The following is a 21,695-nucleotide window of genomic DNA, read 5'->3' as shown; positions in this document are numbered from 1 at the left end:
GCAAGCTTTAGCCTACCTATGAAGCATAAGGTTTTGTTGTAAACATCAATGTGTTTCTTACTTTTTCCATAGCTTGGTCTGTTCACAAGTTTTGTGTTTTTATTTGGTAATGAAATGCTCTTCACATCTTTTTATGCTGCTGCTTTGCTGAGTCTCTGGGTGAGTTAAAAATTATGATAGTAAAACGCTCATATGTTGCGCAATCATAAATAGAGTATCACGTTCTGATGTCACAATACCATGTGACATCCATTGGTACTCGGCAACGGCCCAAGTGTTCAATGACTTTTTTCTGGTCTTGCGATTCAATGGTAAACAGGCATTGTACTTCAATTTTCAACCGAACGTTACTTCAGAATCTTTCTTATTTTAAAAATCTTTTAGCTTGTAAATAAAAATCAGTCACTTAAGCTACATCAGATATTTAGTTAAAGGTATGTTTTCGTAATTGTTAACGTTTTATTTGTAGATTAAATATTGCATGATTTGACAGGCTGGTACAGACAGTCAGTGGGCAGGCAAACGATCAGCGTACATACAGCGGGGTTAGAATGGCCTAGCTACTACATCGAAAAACATAATTCTAGAACAACATTCTAATTATTTTGGATGATTTTATTGTTTTTTCATGTAGACGAGGAAAGTATAGTATGGTGGTAAAAACTCTGAAATACTGATAGTGAATGAATAAGTAGCACCTACATCCATGTCCGAGTACAAATTCTTTGCGGTGCTAATATTAATAAGTGGCACCAGCCTGTCAAATAATGTATTTTTCAATCTACAAATAAAACGTTAAAAATGACATACCTTTAACTAAATATCTGGTGTACCTCAAATGACGAACTTTTATTTACATTACAAGCTCAAAGTTTTGTAAAATAAGAAAGATTTGGAAGTTATGTTCGGTTGAAAATGAAGTAAAATCGGGATTACAATGCCTGTTTACCATTGAATCGCAAGACCGGAAAAGTGAATGCTCAGTCTGTTGCTGCGTAACAAAAGGGACATGTCACATGGTATTGTGACGTCAGCACCGTGATACTCTATAATCAACAGTCCATGACCTCTAAATTGACGTTGCACAAACTATGGCTGGGACCAAAATTTAGGACGCAAAACATTGAGCATTAGAAAAAAAAACCAATAACACAATGTTTCAAAATCATAAGCAGATTTATTAAAACAATTTTTCTTGACATTACAAGTTTTACCTAATAAACAAAATTACAAATGTACTTTCTGGTGACCTAGAATATTCCAAAATGTTCTTACCTAAAGCCCCAACCATGGTGTGGCTAAGGTGGTGGACACTCTTATTTATTTCATTACGTTGGTCACTGGTACAGCTTGGTGGCCGGGCCACAACTTAGTCCTGAGAATCATATTTTAGGCAGAGAAATAAAAGGTTTGAGGAACACTGTTCTAAATTGTGTACACATTTAACATACTGTACTGTAACCTAGTAACTATCACATTTAGTTAGAAATCTATAATAAAACAATTATTATTGATATTTCAATCAATTCAATCAAATAACTAGAAAGCCACTCCGAGAGTGCATACCTCCGCCTACTGTAAAATTCTCCTACATAAGATTTCTCCGGGAAAAAAATATATATATATAAATTTGTGTGTGTCTTAATGCTGTTTGTGATTTAGGCTAATTTCACTACAAGCATGTGTATGTGAGTTATGGTGTAATGGTTATGTAACAAGCCTTTCAAATAGCTTCAGTTGACTTAACAACAGAACAGTAACGTGAAAATCAAACGAGTGAATTTGATAAGAAATAGGTTTTATAAACTACTCGCATCAAGAAAGGTGCAAATTACAAATTATAACTCTTGCCTCTTGTACAAAAATGTAGTTTTTTGGACAAGTAGTTATTGAGAAAATGCAATTTCAGTTTACTTGTTACTTTAAGACCGCTCGCCGACTTTTGAAAAATTCTGTCCTATCTTTTAACACTAGCAGGTCTGAAAAGTATACTAAAAAGTGGTCCAGAATTGGGACCATGATCCCAATGGAATGGTCCTTGACCACATATCTATCTGTATATTCAGTTTGGTAAAGATCTTTTAATTACTTTTTGAGTAATCCTGCTAACAAACAAACAGACAAACAGACAGACAAACAAACAAACACACGCGATCGATTACATATACCTCCTTGGCGGAGGTAAATATAAGTAATCACAGTAATTTATTAATATCCTTTGTATTTTTTTCACAGGTTGTGATTATGCTGGAACCCATAATCAACAAACTATCTCATTACATTATCACATTTGTAAGTTAACCTAGAAGAAATTATTTTTCTTTCTTGCATGAGAAATTACAATTGATATTGATTGTCAGTTGAAAAGAATACAAAATACAAAAACAAGCATTTGAATTACTTAAAAGGAAGAAGGTGTTTAAAATATCGCAACATTTTGGAAGTCATGCTACAACTATCTCCTGGAGTAATAAGGTTAATCGATGTGTCGTTGTGGACCTAGAAACCATCAAAACTATGTCGAGGTGGGGAGCAAAGAAACAAGTTCCAATATCCCTGCATGCACACAGTGAATAATCAAAACATACTTTGGTCGTCTGTCATTGGTTGTCGCAAAGCGTAAGCTCCCTAATTTTGTCTCCAGGACCATAGAATCACAACTCCTGCTGAAGGAAAAAGACCAGAACCCATTCAACTTTAAAACATCCATCCATTAAAATGTCATGTTGATGTTTTCCATTGTTCTTTTCATATGTATGATTTGAATTTACTAGGAAAATCATTTTAAAAATGTCTTAAAAAGTCATAAATTACTGACATTGCAAATAAATACATTTATAAAAGATTTTCCAGGATAGTCCAAGCTTATTACCTTATTTCCATTAGGATCCTTTGTCTTTTGTATATTTTGATATTTCAAGCACGCAATATTATTTCCAGAAAGGGATGATAACAAAATTTGAATCTGATCACCACTGTGACACTATTTGGACATTTATGAGAAGTCTTTATTATTATTATTATATTTCTTATATAGATTGGCCAAGTTTTCTTGTTACTTGTTGGTACTGTAGGATTCAAGTTTCTTCTATCTCGTTTATTGTCAGTCACAGATGATGTAAGTAAATAACTATTTTAAAAGGTTAATTGTTTTTTTTAAAATGATAAATGTACCATATTGCTATTAGTATTTTGTAGTGCCAGTCCACTCACAATTTTGAATGTACACTAATGTTATTGAATATTGTGTTGGATTAATTATATTTTAATTTATTCCTTTGTAAAAGTACCTCTTAAATCGCAATTTAATGTAGTATGAATGTGTTAAATTAATGAATGAATGAAACATAATGAATATCAAGAAATTTTAAAGCCAACTCGGATAGTGTTGTACAATGTAAACTGATGATGAGTCGAGTCACTGTCTTGTCCAGCCGTGGTTCTATTATAAACAATAGTTTTAGGTCCTCAGGGTCTCATCATTTGTACTGGGAATGTTTTAAACTACATTTGACATCCATCACACAGGGGAGGTGGGTTGTGAGTAATGGGACATAACCGGAATTTGTGCAGGAGAGATTTTAAACTATATTTCGTGGTAAAGTGGGTTGGTGCTTATTAGGGAGAGACTGGATGGATGGATGGATTGTACTGGAATGCTTTTAAACTACATTTGAAACCTACCCCTGCTGCCTGATTGCTAGGTATATCTAATTCTAAATTCTACACTAATTGCTTTTATTAGGCACATATTGGTAACTTATTCAAGTCAAAGTTCACAGGTTACCAGGACTTTCACACTATGCTGTATACATGTGCTGCAGAGTTTGATTTTCTAGAATTTAAAGTAAGTATTTCAATTTAAGATATGAAATCACCAAATCACTGTAACCTAGAAGAGAATGGCATATGACAGAAAGAAATGGAAATTGCTTTAGCAGGGATTATTCACCAAATAATAATGTAAACACAGTCTGATGATGATAGTTATAACAAACATATAAAATCTATGAACTGGGCTAGAACTTTTGTTAATACATTTGAATGAATTATCCATATAGTGCAAAATATTGAATAAAAATGTAATAAGTTGTATTATAAATGTTAATCATAAATGTAAAGTAATATTTGAAAAAAAATGTAATGTTGAAAACAACAATTTAACTTAAAGCATTCCACATAGTATTCTGATTGATTGATTATTAATTATTATTTCCAACAAAGACCTGATAGATGTACTGATTATGTTTAAATAACATAGTATAAAATTGACTCCAAATATCGAGAAATGATTCCTGATGATGATCAAATAAAGAAACGTTGAATCATTGTTTGCCTCTTGTTATTTGGAGTTATTACTAATGCACAATTAGGATATTGAATGATTGCATCACAGTGTGTTTTTATGTTACTTTTACTCTCAAATGTATACAAAACATAATAAAATGCACTACTATTCTCATTGACTATAATTATATTTTTTTTTTAGACAATATTGAAATTATCATATTCATTACTCATTCCAAGTGCTATTATAGTTATTATAGTAGTCGTCTATCATGTAAGTATTTCATTTAATAATCAACATAGAGTTAATTAGGTTCTTCGTTCTACATATTTATTTCTGGTGTGTAATAACCTAAAACTAAATGTTGTGTCGTTGGTCCTCGTCTGGACATAATCCACCAAAACTGTGTAGAAGAACAGATTGAGATAATAGTAATAATGGTAGTCTTATGTAGTGCCTAATACGCTTGACACACAAAAATGATTCCATTCTCCAGCAATTTTAAGCTTGCTGAAACAGAATTCACTGGAGCTTTAGTAAAAAAGGCATCTGTCTATCCTATCCTACCAAAATAAGAAGTAAAAAGATGTTGCTTAAGACTTAAAAAAAAAATATCGTTTGATTTTGCCTCTTTAACAGCTTGTGGCAGATCATTCCAAAGACGATCAGAAGAAAAGATAAATTATCTGTTGCCATAGAAAACAGTGGCAGTTTTGAAACATTAAGTTTATTTTATTTATGCATCTCCCAATGTCCCTGTATTAGCACATAATTAACGTGACATATTGTAAGAGTATTTCCTATTAGATCGTCATGAATCTAGTTCCATACTATCTGCTCTTAAAGAGGAAAGCATATCAATTTGCTATCTGTTGCACAGATTGATTAAGAACTAGTATGTTTTCTAGGTGATTTAGACATTTTCTGTTATATACATACATTTATATTTATAACATTCTTCTAGTTTGGTGTTTTGGAGTACAACATTTGGCAGACGTACATATCCAATGAAAAAGATGAAGATGAATCAAAAGATGTAAATCTTCCACCGTAAGAATTCATTTATCAATTCATTTTAAAATAATTTGTTTAATTTTTCTTTTATTTATGTTAGAGTAATATGAAATAATTATTTAATTTACATTAGTTACAAAAATGTATATGATAATGTAATTAGAAAAAAGTACATTGATTGCTTGATATTCATCATTTGTTTTTTATGTAGAGTTCCAAGACCAAAACCACATGCTGAAGTAAGTTTGCATCCAGAAAAATATTGTAAATGCTATAACCTAGTACTACTGTATATTGAGGGGTAGGACTGTGCCTGGGGAAAGCCTGGTTCAGGACAAAAAATGATTGGTAAACATTTCCTAAAGCTCATCTGAACTGGCTAGAGAGAAGCCTACATCAGAAAAATGTCAATAGCCGGACTATACCCACGGATGTGCCTGTTTGTGAAATCAGACATACTGTAAAATAGACATGAGGATATGGTGAAATACCATATCCTCATGTATACAAAATATTTTATATATAATACTACTATTTTATACAGTATTACTTTAATTTATTAAGTTAGTTTACATGTCAGATTGAAGTCATGGTTATTGAGTTTTTCTAAATATGACCACACTGACTCAAGGGACATTTTGTTTTAACAGAATCATAAACTATTGACATTTGTTTAAAGCTCCTGATTATTTACTTAATTTCCAACCATTTGTATCTATTATATTTTTGTATATGTTTGCATTATGTGAATAAATTTGAACTTGACTTGACTTGATTAGTTTTACCAAATTACTATGTACCTTATTTTTTTATTGTTTGTGTTATACTTATTGAGGCATAATTGTAAGTTGGCCTACCCTGACAATTTGTTTAGGCCTATGATTAAAGTTTATATCATTAATACAAATATATATAATTAATACATTTCTTGTTTTGTCAATTTTTATTTTGCTCTTCAGCTTCTTTACCATGTCTTTCAACTAGCTGCCTTTACAGTAATGGCTCTCATCATTATGAGGTTAAAATTATTCTTCACACCGCACCTTTGTCTGATGTGTTCTTTATTTGCATCAAAACAGGTAATTCTTATCTTCTTTTTTCATTTCATTAACAAGCATATTTAAATCTGATTTCTATTGCAGTTATAGTTTATTTATTGTTTTTTGAAAGGATGAGGGTGCAGGATACTTTCTGTGTATTCTGGTTCCCAACCCTTTTGTGAAAAGTTATTGTAGTACCAGTGGCGGATCTAGGGGGTTGAATAGGGTGGCTAGCCACCCCCTTAATTCTCAAAAAAAAAAAAAGATGCAACCAACCCGCGACCGTCGCTAGACGTGGATTCGACGCACCTGACTCTTTTAATTAAGAGCTAGGCCCGAGTTAACATTATAGTTGTGTAAATAGGCCTACATAATGAAAGAGCTAGTTATAAGAGTTAATTACTATTTATGAATTTAAGAGTTTAAAAAGAAAACGCGATTTAAAATCTTCGGAAAATACCCACAACTGAGTTATTTTCAAAACACACGCACTCCTACTACCAGTGTCACATTGTCTAGCTCGCTCCTAGTGTGAATGCTGACGTCATCACTCTCCAAAAATTCCCCATTTTAGTTAATTAACCGCCCTGGTCCGTGTGTGCGAGCGTTAGCGTGGTATATTTACACCCTGTACAGAGTGGAGTGTAATATGGTGAACTTTTTTCTCGCGTATGAAGGTTTTTTATATAATAATGATATGCAGTATAAACGATAGACTAGAAACATGGTGTTCTTTTATTATTTCATAGGCATAAAATAAACATGAATGTCTTGTATGTACACAGCGGAAAAAAAATGTGTGGAGTATTTGGCGTTTTATTGATTTGTGTTATAGACACGGCAATTACTGCAATCATTGTATACTAAATTACATTGAGTTATTCACCCGGCTGTAGGGTATATATCTGAGGTTAACAGACCACCAAAACACACAGTACACTAACACATGCACTGTCGAGCCATTTTCACTGCATTACCAAATGTTCATTACCAGTGTTTTTCGATCAAAGTTTATTATTAGTTTGTCGAAAAAGATCCGTACAGTATTTAGGAAGGATTTAATTAAATTTACATTACATAACATTTGTTATTAAATGTGATGGAAACAGTTGCTCTAGCCTATTAAACAGTGTGTAAGCATCTATTTTTTTAAAAAAAGAAGCCTCTGTTGGTATACATTATGGGTTCCTGGGGATATTCAACATTATGCAGGTCTGTGAGCAACGTATATAATTTGTCCTGCTTTTTAACTTTCCAGCTATTTAGTTTTCTGGGAACACGTACACGTCAGTATTCAATTGTAATATTGCTCATTGCATTGATGGGTGTATCAGGAATTTCTCAGCTAAGGTCGCAGTGGAACATTAAAGGTGAATTTAGCAATGGACCACAAGAAGAACTACTAGAATGGATAATAGCAAAAACACCAAAAGGTAGGCAAACTAACTTGTAATTGTTCTATAAGTCGAGTGGTTAGGGCAGGGCACCACAAACCATAGCCACAGAATCTCTAAGTCTAATCGGATAAGGACTTAAAAATTGAGGTCTAGTGTACACATCTGGCTTGTGTGCACTTGCAACTTGTAAGAATAGGGGGTTGCCACGGTGTATTGGTCAAACCCAGCCCATGTCGTGGACAGATGCGCCGTTTGGTGGCAGAGCTCGACACAAAGTGAGATGTCAGTCAACTGCGCTTTGAGACAGTTTAAAATTGCAATATTTAAAATAAGAATCCATTTTCCAGGTTTTCTTGTGATCCTCTGCTTTTGTATCTGAAAAAAGGCATTATTAGATACAATTACATACCTCAATTTACAAAACATTGTGATGTCATAGTACTCTAGTGTAAAAAGAATGACACCATTACTACTTGCATGGTGTCTCAATGTAATGCGCAAAAATACAACACTATGCACATATATACAATATATATTTGTCAAAGATCATCATCTTTTTTTTCCTTTTTCTGTAATTTTTGTGTCTCGCATATCTCTAAAACTTAAAATCATAACATTTCGTAACTTTCTCAACATATCGTCATTCACGTTGTGCAGCTAACATTTTCATGACGTTTACAATTGCGCAATGTGACTTAAGCGTGATTTTATGAATTTCGCGTTTTTAACATGGATTGAAAACAAAATAACATTTTAAGTTGAAACTTAGCAAAAATGTAATTTATATCATGCACTAATTTTCTGTTGAAAAAAATGGCATGTTCCACAGAAAGTTATGCGCAGTTAAAAATAAAAATGTGAAAAATCAATTTCTAATCAATGCGTTGTCATGTCATTTTAAGCATGTAAAAATGTCTACGCAAGCGCATATTTTTATGCATGCTGTGAGCACGGATCGTTAAAAACATTTTTTTTTTTTGCTTGAATTATGTTTTTCCAGCCTTCCATCCAGTAATTTGACCAACTTTTAAGCAATTTCAACTTAAAATCATGTCATACAAGCATGTCGAATTGGAAAATTTGTGTGTGTTTACGATGAAAAAGTTCAAAATTTTTTTTTAAACAGTCATAGTTTCTAAAATATAAACGGTGAAAGTTATTTTTATTACATATTCTGAAAGATGATGAGTTGTAGATATCGAATCATGCATCAATTTGGCTAACCATACATTGTGACGTCATCGTATGGCCACTTGAATATGAAATATAGGTTTTTTTGTCTCTTTCCTCATAGTGCATTACATTTAATAAAAATAGAGCGCATCTTCACTTACTCGTATTTCATTTTCCCCCAGATTTTCTTTCGCATGATTTACCATTTCAAAATGTTGATGCCATAACTTTGGTCACTTATTTTCATCATTCCAGTAAATTTCAATATGTTATAGTGATACCTCCTCAGAATGAAAAGTGATACTCATGATTAAAATGTTTTCTGGAAGCTGTTGAATTGTAGATACGAATTCATGTACAAATTTTGAACATCGAATGTTGTTATGTCATCATATGGCCAGTTTTAAAAGTTTTAATTATAAAAGTCATACGTATCTAAATTTCTTTAACACGTTAATATGTTGTTTCTCAGTTAATTCCCTTCCAAAATTGCTATCTTCTACGTGTTCATTTTGATGCTGTCATCATGTTAAAAATTGGAATTGGGTCCCGTTATTTTCACCTATTCTGCACTGTATGTAGTATGTATACAGTATATAGTGTATATATTTATACTTAAGACACAAAATAAAGGGCACACTAACATATGAGAGATAAGTTATAAAACTGAGAGGGCCCTGCCAGATCCTTTAATCTTGATTTGATAAAACAATATAGATGGTGATTCCAACTTAAATATAGGTAGATGACACCTCAATGTTGTTCCTGGATTTATAGCGCCTAATGTTGTGAAACCTCTAAGCGCTGTACAAAAACTAATACAATAAAAGGGATTCCAACCATTCCAATAAAAAAAACCCAAACCGAAGTAAGGGGATACGCTTTCGTCGCTAACCAGGGATCGGTCTAATTGAACCCCGGTCAGCACCAGTTGTGTCTCGGTCATCCCGGACTCGGGCGCCTCCTGCCCTACTTAAACTAGATCTAAAACAATCTACAGTAGGTGGCATGGTAAAGGTTTTCCTAATTTGTGATAAAAAAGTATGTAATGCATTTGAATTTTACTTTGCAGTACGTAAAACAAGCAAGTGTATTAAAAATATTGTGTAAAATGTTGTATTTAATTTTGTTACAATGAATTTTACTGACTGCATACATTGCATACTTATTTATAGCATTTAGCCTACCAGACGTATGTTTTCTTTCAATCCTTTTTGTAAAAATGGATTTAAAACATAAAAAATGAGACTTCAATTGCAATTCTTGCATATTAGCCTATTTTACATACTTTTGACATGTTTTCTCGACGCAGGGCTTGTTTTTGTTTTATTTTACAGGTCTCTAAACTAAGAAGGATCTGTGTCTTTTGGCCATTTCGCATTTAAATATTATATTAGGCATATAATAAATGTTTAACTCTATTTATATGTACTGTAATTAATATATTATATAGAGAATATACGTCTGTCGTGTCTTTTATTATGCAAACAATTACGTAAAAGAAAACAATTTATTAAAAAAACAATAATTATTACATAGCCCGTAAAGCCAGCAAATCCATTTTTATATTTATCACTGATTGCATACTGTGGCAGATACTGTATATCATATCCATGTCGTTAACAACATATTATTTGATCACCTTATTTTTTTTTCTATATAGTTATGTCCGTTATGTAGGATATCATTAGATGTATAATAATTATTTATGATGCCTATATTTTTATTTCTAATGTTTAAAAAAAAAAGTTTTTAGTAAAATGATCATATGCGGATGGTTAAAAGGCGAGTTACTGAAATAAACCATATCGGAGCTGTGCATTCTATGTGGTTGTGCAGCTGTTTCCTCTAACAGTATGTTATTTTGCTGACGGGATACCCCTTTTTAAAAAACATGCACTTGTTAGTGTGTCAAATCATGGACAAAACATGTACGATCGTTGTCCATGGCCAGGTAATAACCATATATTTGGAACGTCTATAAGCTAAGCCTCCTGCACATGCTTTTGTGAAACGATATATATAATTTTCGTATATACTGTATTAGTCCATGGGATTTAGACTTTTAACTCACACAAATTGCAAGAAAAGGTTTTTTTGATGAAATGTGTTCTTTAGACCCTACTGAACACATTTATCAACGTTAGGACATTTTTCGACAACGGGAAGTAGCCTAATTTGCATAATTAAAAATGGCGGCCATTTTTAATAACGTACTCTGTATCTTGGAAACCGCTAGTCACAGATACTTAATTATGGTGTTAAAATTGTTAGAATATATGTTTTTATATTCACTTTAATGAAAAAGTTTGTCCAAAAATCAATGGAAGTGCTATTTCTAACATTATTGACCTTTGACCTTGATTTATCATATCTCAGCAACCACTAATCGGAGATATACAAATTAGGGCTTAAATTGTTCAGAAACTACACATTTATATCCAGTCTAATGGCATGTTTTTACAAAAAATGGCGGATTCTAACATTATTGACCTTTGACCTTGATTTATCATATCTTAGCAACCACTAATCTGAGAGACACACAATATGGCTCAAACTGTTCAGAAACTACATATTTATATTTAGTCTAATGGCATGTTTTTACAAAAAATGGCCGATTCTAACATTATTGACCTTTGAACTTTGCACTACATAAAATCGCATAACTTTGAAAATATTGTACATATGAAATTATTTTTAGTGTCAAATTGTTCAGAACATACATGTTTCTATAGAGTCCAATGACACATTATGTCCAATAATGACCTATTGTATGGTTATTAACATTTGAACTATATTTAAAAATGATTTTTAAACCCGGAATCTTCTTCATGTAGGCATCCATTAGAACATTTGATTTGGCACTCTAAAATGTAAGAGTTGCAACGTTGACTTATTATGTTTAGTTTAAAGTAGGCCATGGTACATTACATTTTTTATAAGCATAAACTATTGCATTCATCCATAAACTGCCTACAAGTTTACACGTTTGTTTATTTTATTTCTTATCGTCTTCGCAGCTGAAGCTGAATGACAAGAGGTTTTTACTGTATACGGCGAAAATATTGCAAGTGGTGGTCAGCCTAACTATGAGTCTCGATAGCCAATTAATTAAACTAAACTAAATATGTTACATTAATATCGATCTTTTAAAATTCCAGTTGTCAACAATGCGTCTAGTAGTAGAAAAGGCCTTCTTAATAAATAAGACTATGTTTCAACCTAAAAGAATGCCCTGAAGAGTGATGCTATCCTTAACAAAATATAAACTAAATAATCTTTAGAAATTTGTTTTTTTGAATATGCTATGTAATGCCAATTTAATTTGATCAAAAAATAAATTACTAACTTGAAAAAAACTTTAATAAACCTGCAAAATGGCATGGCCTATTTAAAGTATGTACAATATATCATAAAAAAACCTACATCTTTGTTGGCTAGCTCTGTTAATAGTGTCAACATCAACTTTCTCCTGAGTAAGATGTAAGACCTAATTTAAAATTTATTAATAATCCAAACCTATAATGTATGTATACATAGTCTAATATTTTTTTTTTTAAGTGAATATTTTCAGTAACTAAATTAAATCAACTGGTTACATGTACTTTAAATTACCACCATATTCTAAACAAGTAGTGCCAAATCACATGTTCTAATGAATGCCTACATGAAGAAGATTCCGGGTTTAAAAATCATTTTTAAATATAGTTCAAATGTTAATAACCATACAATAGGTCATTATTGGACATAATGTGTCATTGGACTCTATAGAAACATGTATGTTCTGAACAATTTGACACTAAAAATAATTTCATATGTACAATATTTTCAAAGTTATGCGATTTTATGTAGTGCAAAGTTCAAAGGTCAATAATGTTAGAATCGGCCATTTTTTGTAAAAACATGCCATTAGACTAAATATAAATATGTAGTTTCTGAACAGTTTGAGCCATATTGTGTGTCTCTCAGATTAGTGGTTGCTAAGATATGATAAATCAAGGTCAAAGGTCAATAATGTTAGAATCCGCCATTTTTTGTAAAAACATGCCATTAGACTGGATATAAATGTGTAGTTTCTGAACAATTTAAGCCCTAATTTGTATATCTCCGATTAGTGGTTGCTGAGATATGATAAATCAAGGTCAAAGGTCAATAATGTTAGAAATAGCACTTCCATTGATTTTTGGACAAACTTTTTCATTAAAGTGAATATAAAAACATATATTCTAACAATTTTAACACCATAATTAAGTATCTGTGACTAGCGGTTTCCAAGATACAGAGTACGTTATTAAAAATGGCCGCCATTTTTAATTATGCAAATTAGGCTACTTCCCGTTGTCGAAAAATGTCCTAACGTTGATAAATGTGTTCAGTAGGGTCTAAAGAACACATTTCATCAAAAAAACCTTTTCTTGCAATTTGTGTGAGAAAAGGGTCATTTTTTAGCTAAATCCCATGGACTATATAGGCCTACGTCGGCGATACCATATAGTATTTTATTTGAATATCTTTTATTTCTTCATTTATAATAATCATTTAATGTAAATAATTAAGCAAGTAAAATTCAGTGTCTCACATAGACGCCGTTCGTAAATCTCAATGTTTAAATATTGCAGATTTCATCTAAACATTGTTGGTCCTAGCCTAGGCCTTAACCCAGTACAGTATGCTGTGATTCATAGGTTGTTATGCATCATAATCAAATAAAATTGAACACTAAGTAATAATGGCAGCATATCAACACAAACAGTTAATACATTATTAATGATATAGTAATTTGCAATTGTATACCAAAATGGCCCAACTAAATAGATTATGATTGTAAAAAGTACTAGTACTAATTGTTAAATCTGAAAGAGTTGGTAAGACTAAAACATTTAAATAGAAACTTGTAAAATATTCTTTGTTGACCAAAACATTAATAGTACCGTAGTCTTTTTTAGAAGTTTTAGTTTACACATTTATAAGAACCTATTAAACTACTTTTTGTTTATTATACAGTACTTGGTACACAGCAAAAAAGCAATTTATTTCTGTTTCCTTAGTTAAGTACGCTAGGTGAAGGTAAATTCATAGTACCAATTGTATTGTAGCGACTACATTGTTGTTGACCAATTCATTTTATATTTTACAGTTTCTAACTTATTCTTTATGTTTATTTCTTTGTTCTTGTAGTTTTGTATATTTAGGTGTCAGTGGGTTTCTTGCTGATGTAGTGTTAATTATCAATGGTATTGCAGTTACTATAGTCGAATTGTCTTGACATGATCCCTAGAAACCATGTGTTGACCTACATCGACTTTTTATTGACAGTAATTGTTGTTGACTGTCATGTTTTTTGTGTATATTTTGTTGTCCTTTCTGGATGCACCTTCCATTTGGTCGAGTGCCACTGTTGTAAAAGTGTAAACTCCACATACTGTAAATAATTATTATTATTACTAGAGGGTGAGCTGTCTTCGCTCGCTCCCCCTGTAGGACGTGTAGACGATGGTTCTCGGAATGATAATGACTCGGGTAAAAAGTTTTAGAAGGGCATTATGGCCTGTACGGTTACCATTATTTAAATGCTTTTGATATTCGTAAAACTAAACCTACTCACTAACCTGTTTCACAGTGTCTTAGATAATTAATTTACGTAAAGTGTTTATTGTAGATATGAAAAGTGGTAAAAAAGAATAACAAATGCTTGGTAAATTGTAGATAACAGTCCGATGAAATCTACTAAATATAGTATAATTGTGTTATAAATATAATACAATATTGTGTGTATAAATGTGGATGGGCGTTTATTAGATGGTATTGGGAGGGGGGGGGGGAGAGTGGCGATAATTATTTTAAGTGATGTTTTATTGAGGAGGTGTTCCGGGCATTTATTCAAATAAATACCATCCTAAATGGTATAATTAATACATTATTCCGAGACACAGTGAGCCGTTTTGGCCTAAGAAAGAAGATGTTTTAGACAGCTTGCAACATGAGCAGAAGTATCCCAGGGTCCTGACGGGACACAGATAGCGCACAGTATACATAAATTCCTGGCAGCTTACTCAACAACTCAGCTATCGGGGTTTCATTCGATTTCAAACAAAAGACATCAATGACGTCAATTCTCTCGATGTCATTTTATATAATTATTTCCCACAATTTACTCCTATGTTTTATGAATATATTTAATTTGATCTTTATGTAATTACTATACCTTCACACGCGCGGTCCGAAAACAAACAAAATATCAAAATGGCTATCGCCACCAAACACCAACGGCCAACTTAGTTGAAACAGGGAGTTGTTTTACAACTCCCTGATTGAAACCAACCATGCAGGGAACTTGCAAGGTGATTGACACACCTTACCGTGAACCCGGAAATTACTTCTACCGCGCATAGAGTTAAAATTTACCGATTGAAATCAGAAAATTTCTTATAAAACCCTTTATAATATCTTCCTAAGATAGAAATATGGAACAATACGTCGATGTGAAAACTAATGTTATCAAATCTACGTTTCGCGGTACATCTGAGATAGATAAGGTAGGTATCCATGGCGGAGATTTGTACCGAAGTTTTTGCATTGTGCTTGCCTATGTCAGAATTAACCATAATTTATATATAGATAGTGATCCTAAATTGGAAACCATTGACGTAATAATAGGAACAATAGGTATGCAATACACAATGACTACAGTATTTTAAGACTCTTTAGAGAGGCATTCAACCGTTACTTGGTACGAATAAGTACTGATTCATCACTAAAACTATTTTGTGCTTTACAGTAGTATGTACATAACGTACGGTGCCTGTCTTATAATTATGTATAGAAATAATGCTGTCTTTACAATACATGGTTGTTAGGCATAATATTGTTTGAAGGTGAGTACAATTTTGAATAAAGATAATGTTTGTGATTAATTAATTGTTTTTGTTTACATTTTCTAGAGATCAGACCATAAGTATCAAAGAATATAGTTTTCATATATGTTGATATGTTAGTCTTCTTTACTAAAATCAGAATCTAATGATAAGTTAATTTATCTTGAATGTTATCAACAGCGTATTTCATTGTTTTGAAATATAATATAAATCATATGTCTATTGAAAGAATTGGTCATTTTTGGTAGTACTGTAGGCCTACTAAAAATAAAATAACAATTACAATTAGTTTTTTTTTCGTGCATTTTTAAAGGAAGTATATATTACCTTTTTCAATATAAAATTTAATGACAAAAAGAGAGATCGACGTTTCGGTACCATCATAGAACCATTTTCAAGATCAAGTGAATACAAAACAATAATAATTATGTGCACTAAGCACCAAAGTTGGTGACAGGAAATGCTAATTGAGGGCTAATTAAGTAATTAGCTCCTCCTACTGAGTTAGATAAAGAATTTAGCTTTGATGGAATCCGATTGTTTATTGAGTGTAGGTTTTATCTCTTTGATCCACAACATCTCCTTAATTAGGCAATCAAACTTATTGTTACATTTAGATAAGACTCTAAAGTATTCCGAGATATCACCAGTTATGCCATGTTGTTTTAGGTGATCGCCTATAATACTTTTGTTATGTTCATTAATGCGTTTGTAAAGGTGTCGGCAAGTGTAACCGACATAGTTTGTATCACACAAACCACATTGAAATTTGTACACAACGCATTGTGAATTAATGATTCTGGGTTTCATTTCTTTAGGTTTTAAGGTGTCACCTATCTTACGACTAGTAAATACTGGTAAAATATCATTTTCAATCTTCGCACTAAGTTGTTTAAGTTGTTTAGTAACCGTGTTACAACAAGTTTGATCCTTGTACGGTAGTACAATCCTAATAGGCTGGGGAGATTCATCAGTTAGCATATCTTCATTAGTATTACTAGGAGTCACACAAGTATTAATGGATTGGTTGAAAGCCTTAACAATATTACTAATAAGATCTAAAGGATAATTCAACTTTTGAAAAATCTTTGTTACATTATCAACCTCTGATAGGAAAATGTCATGCGTAGATGACAATTTGTAGGCCCTATTAAGCATTGTGTGAATTAGATTACGTTTATGTTTGATATCCACATGGCTATCATAATGTAATAATAAGCCTTTATTAGTGGATTTCTTATATACTTTGGTTTCAAGAGATATATCGTTTTTTGAGATAGTCATACCTAAAAAATTTATTGAGTTATCTCTAGCAATTTCCATTGTAAAATCAACGGCATCGTGTGAATTGTTCAAAGTGTTCAAAAAATTCTGTGCTGAAACCTGGCTTGGCATGAATACGATTGTGTCATCAACGTAGCGACGATAGAACTGCGGCATTTTCCCTGTTGCTTGTAAGGTATCTTCAATGTAACACATGAATACATTTGCCATCAGTGGTCCAAGCGGTGAACCCATGGCTACGCCATCAACCTGCTCGTATAGATCACCATCATATTGGAAAAGTTGATTTTTGGTCGCAATTGTAAGTAGGTCCTTAAGACCTTGTTTATCGATAGATAAACCGTGTTCAGAGTTAAACCAGTCATCTTTAAAGGCCTTATGAACAAGAATGTTAATGGTCTCATCAAGTGGAACATTGGTGAATAGAGAAACTACGTCGTAAGAGACCAGAACATCATCTGAACCAATTTCAGTAGAACGTAACTCTTTAGCAAAATCAAAAATGTCTGGTATAGAGTATTCGTTGCTGGCTAATGGTTTTAGCTTCTCATCTAACCATTGTGCTAATTTAAAATTGTAAGTGCCAGTGGCTGAGAGTATTGGCCTAATAGATAGATTATCTTTGTGCGTCTTGGGAAGACCATACAGATGGGCTAACCTCGAGCCTTGTGATGTTAGTGTAGATGCTACTTCCTTCGGTAGTATAGGTTGTGTCTTATACCCGTAAGTAAGACACAACCTAAGTCTAGAGGTAGACCAATTAAGCATTTCCATCCTCTCTTAGAAAAGGAGAAGCAACTATCTAATATTGTTCGTAATATACTACCGAAGGAAGTAGCATCTACACTAACATCACAAGGCTCGAGGTTAGCCCATCTGTATGGTCTTCCCAAGACGCACAAAGATAATCTATCTATTAGGCCAATACTCTCAGCCACTGGCACTTACAATTTTAAATTAGCACAATGGTTAGATGAGAAGCTAAAACCATTAGCCAGCAACGAATACTCTATACCAGACATTTTTGATTTTGCTAAAGAGTTACGTTCTACTGAAATTGGTTCAGATGATGTTCTGGTCTCTTACGACGTAGTTTCTCTATTCACCAATGTTCCACTTGATGAGACCATTAACATTCTTGTTCATAAGGCCTTTAAAGATGACTGGTTTAACTCTGAACACGGTTTATCTATCGATAAACAAGGTCTTAAGGACCTACTTACAATTGCGACCAAAAATCAACTTTTCCAATATGATGGTGATCTATACGAGCAGGTTGATGGCGTAGCCATGGGTTCACCGCTTGGACCACTGATGGCAAATGTATTCATGTGTTACATTGAAGATACCTTACAAGCAACAGGGAAAATGCCGCAGTTCTATCGTCGCTACGTTGATGACACAATCGTATTCATGCCAAGCCAGGTTTCAGCACAGAATTTTTTGAACACTTTGAACAATTCACACGATGCCGTTGATTTTACAATGGAAATTGCTAGAGATAACTCAATAAATTTTTTAGGTATGACTATCTCAAAAAACGATATATCTCTTGAAACCAAAGTATATAAGAAATCCACTAATAAAGGCTTATTATTACATTATGATAGCCATGTGGATATCAAACATAAACGTAATCTAATTCACACAATGCTTAATAGGGCCTACAAATTGTCATCTACGCATGACATTTTCCTATCAGAGGTTGATAATGTAACAAAGATTTTTCAAAAGTTGAATTATCCTTTAGATCTTATTAGTAATATTGTTAAGGCTTTCAACCAATCCATTAATACTTGTGTGACTCCTAGTAATACTAATGAAGATATGCTAACTGATGAATCTCCCCAGCCTATTAGGATTGTACTACCGTACAAGGATCAAACTTGTTGTAACACGGTTACTAAACAACTTAAACAACTTAGTGCGAAGATTGAAAATGATATTTTACCAGTATTTACTAGTCGTAAGATAGGTGACACCTTAAAACCTAAAGAAATGAAACCCAGAATCATTAATTCACAATGCGTTGTGTACAAATTTCAATGTGGTTTGTGTGATACAAACTATGTCGGTTACACTTGCCGACACCTTTACAAACGCATTAATGAACATAACAAAAGTATTATAGGCGATCACCTAAAACAACATGGCATAACTGGTGATATCTCGGAATACTTTAGAGTCTTATCTAAATGTAACAATAAGTTTGATTGCCTAATTAAGGAGATGTTGTGGATCAAAGAGATAAAACCTACACTCAATAAACAATCGGATTCCATCAAAGCTAAATTCTTTATCTAACTCAGTAGGAGGAGCTAATTACTTAATTAGCCCTCAATTAGCATTTCCTGTCACCAACTTTGGTGCTTAGTGCACATAATTATTATTGTTTTGTATTCACTTGATCTTGAAAATGGTTCTATGATGGTACCGAAACGTCGATCTCTCTTTTTGTCATTAAATTTTATATTGAAATTATATAGTAAACGTCTTTTAATTCATATATTACCTTATTATTATAAAGAAAGAGTACCAACATTAGGTGTTTAATTATATATTAAAAATGAAAGTAAGCAAATTAAATTTTTCCTTTTCAGATTATTTAAACACAATTTAAGAAAAGATGGCTATTTGCATTACGTTTTTCATTATAATGTTCCTACATATTATACAACTGACAAGTTCTTCCAATGTGTCAGTTACTCCAAATTACATTATTACTGATGTTGGAGCTGATTCTGTCAACTTTACCTGCAATGTACAACTGGAGATTTATGAAGCAGTGCATAATCATTGGATAATATGGTGGAAAGATGAGACTATTCGAATTGTAGATAATGACAGGGTACTGAGTGATCCTGCCAAGTACAGTATTTATGGAATTTCATCTTTTAACAACCTTGATTATAATCAGACTCTACAGGTTAATAACATTGATGAAAATGACATCGGAACATATACTTGTTATTTGATTTTTTTAATGTCAGAAGCTCCTTTAATACCACTTCCATCTACCTCAGATGCAGCATTGGTAATTAGAAACTCAATTCCTCAACTTACTTGTTCTAACATTACACTAACTGATTCGCAATTGAGATTGGTTTGTACAAGTTCACCAGGTGATCCCCCAATAACACTCCACTGGATGGATCATACAGGTACTTCCTTGGCATCAAAGAGTCAGATGGGATTTGAAGCAAGCACATTGATGCATGATGTGTCTATAACATCTGTTACAAGTAAACAATGGTTTATATGTAGAGCTACACAAGAGGGATCAACAGATTCAAACGAATGTGTTGTTGATAATCGAATTCCAATGACAACTGAAAACATTTTTACTAAACAAGTAACCATAACACCGACTAAGATAACAGACAGGTCAACAGTGGGAGAAACAGTGACCAGTGAAAACACAACTTTACATAGCATGATTTTCTCTGAACAGGAGACAGGTGATATTGAATCAACAATTATAGAGAAAGTTACATTGACAACATTTAAAGTTCAAACAGAAGAATTACTACAAAATGAAAGTGTTACTACAACATTTAAAGTTCAAACTACTACTGCAAAGTTAACTAATGATAATAATAATAATGATAATACAAATAAAGTAGTGATCATTGTTTCAACATTAGCTGGAATCTGTGTAATACTTTTTGTAATGGCTATGGCTTTAGCAAAGCATTATCAAAAGAGTAACAATGAGGAGATATACCTTAAAGATTTTCCAAATAGAAGATGGGTAGCTGAAATTGACAGAGAAAATGAGGCTTTGGAGGAGGATTTGGATAACTGTGAAAGCCAAGAAAACAACCAGGTTATCACTATTGAGTTTGAAGATGGTCAACTAGACACACAACAGTTAAGTCATACAAACATGGTTTTTGAAACAGATACAACAGATGAGCCTGACGCTTCTTATGTAGCGGTTGGTCAGAATAATATTCAACATAATAAAGCTTTAAGTTGTTTAAATCAGAATACCAGCGGGCATATGAAATCTAATTTAGAAACAAATAGACAAAAAGAAAAGGCAGACGATCTTGATCCATGTTACGCTTCAGTAGATCATGGACAATTGACAGAACATCAAAATCACAAAGTTTTGAATCGAATGAACGTGAGACATGTGAATATTGCAGATGATCCATTTTATGCAGCAGTGGATCGGAAAAGTCTCAATAAAGGAGATACAGAGAAAATTCATGAACATAATAATGCTACTGATTATCAAAAGGATGATACTGGTCATATCTCAGAGTACATGTCAATAGGAGATATGGAATTCAGTAGTGAAAGATTACCACCATTACCAACAGTTGAACCTAAAAGAGCTCCACAATTTAAGGTACAGTATGTCATGCTCCGATGTTTGTATTATGTACTAATACTATATCATTTTATTGCATAAGAAAAATTGTCTTTATTAAAGAAGAATCACAATAACGATAATAATTTCTGGATTTAGTAGATAAATATACAGGTTATTAACATAACGTTTAGTTGTCCTCTTTCTATTAAAAGTTTGGCCCTTATTTAAGCGTTATGCATGAAATAGAGAACAGCAATACAATGCACTCAAACAATTGACATAGTATCAATATCAATACATTAA

The 21,695-nt window shown here is 32.6% G+C and overlaps 2 protein-coding genes across 3 annotated transcripts in view; one reads left to right on the top strand and one right to left on the bottom strand.

The window, feature by feature from the left end:
* Nucleotides 1-21,695, top strand: part of LOC144840070 (protein C-mannosyl-transferase DPY19L1-like) — a 55,881-nt gene that overhangs the window by 13,733 nt on the left and 20,453 nt on the right. Inside the window, exons 9-17 of one of the 2 annotated variants that reach the window (XM_078695733.1) lie at nucleotides 73-159; nucleotides 2,236-2,292; nucleotides 3,038-3,118; nucleotides 3,746-3,847; nucleotides 4,490-4,561; nucleotides 5,253-5,338; nucleotides 5,514-5,541; nucleotides 6,262-6,381; nucleotides 7,601-7,775. In XM_078695733.1, coding sequence (XP_078551859.1) covers nucleotides 73-159; nucleotides 2,236-2,292; nucleotides 3,038-3,118; nucleotides 3,746-3,847; nucleotides 4,490-4,561; nucleotides 5,253-5,338; nucleotides 5,514-5,541; nucleotides 6,262-6,381; nucleotides 7,601-7,775 — 808 coding nt within the window. Of the gene's footprint in view, nucleotides 1-72; nucleotides 160-2,235; nucleotides 2,293-3,037; nucleotides 3,119-3,745; nucleotides 3,848-4,489; nucleotides 4,562-5,252; nucleotides 5,339-5,513; nucleotides 5,542-6,261; nucleotides 6,382-7,600; nucleotides 7,776-15,697; nucleotides 15,788-19,671; nucleotides 21,429-21,695 lie in introns of those variants that run through there. The other variant, XM_078695734.1, reaches the window with a different exon arrangement.
* Nucleotides 5,670-21,695, bottom strand: part of LOC144840072 (corticotropin-releasing factor receptor 1-like) — a 347,896-nt gene continuing 331,870 nt past the window's right edge. The window contains exon 16 of the transcript XR_013611829.1: nucleotides 5,670-5,681. The gene's annotated coding sequence lies outside the window, so the exon portion shown is untranslated. The remainder of the gene's footprint in view (nucleotides 5,682-21,695) is intronic.

This window comes from Antedon bifida, chromosome 4, assembly GCF_963402885.1.
Source record: "Antedon bifida chromosome 4, ecAntBifi1.1, whole genome shotgun sequence".
In the NCBI taxonomy this organism is placed as follows: domain Eukaryota; kingdom Metazoa; phylum Echinodermata; class Crinoidea; order Comatulida; family Antedonidae; genus Antedon; species Antedon bifida.
This window is presented reverse-complemented; position numbering and strand designations above follow the sequence as displayed.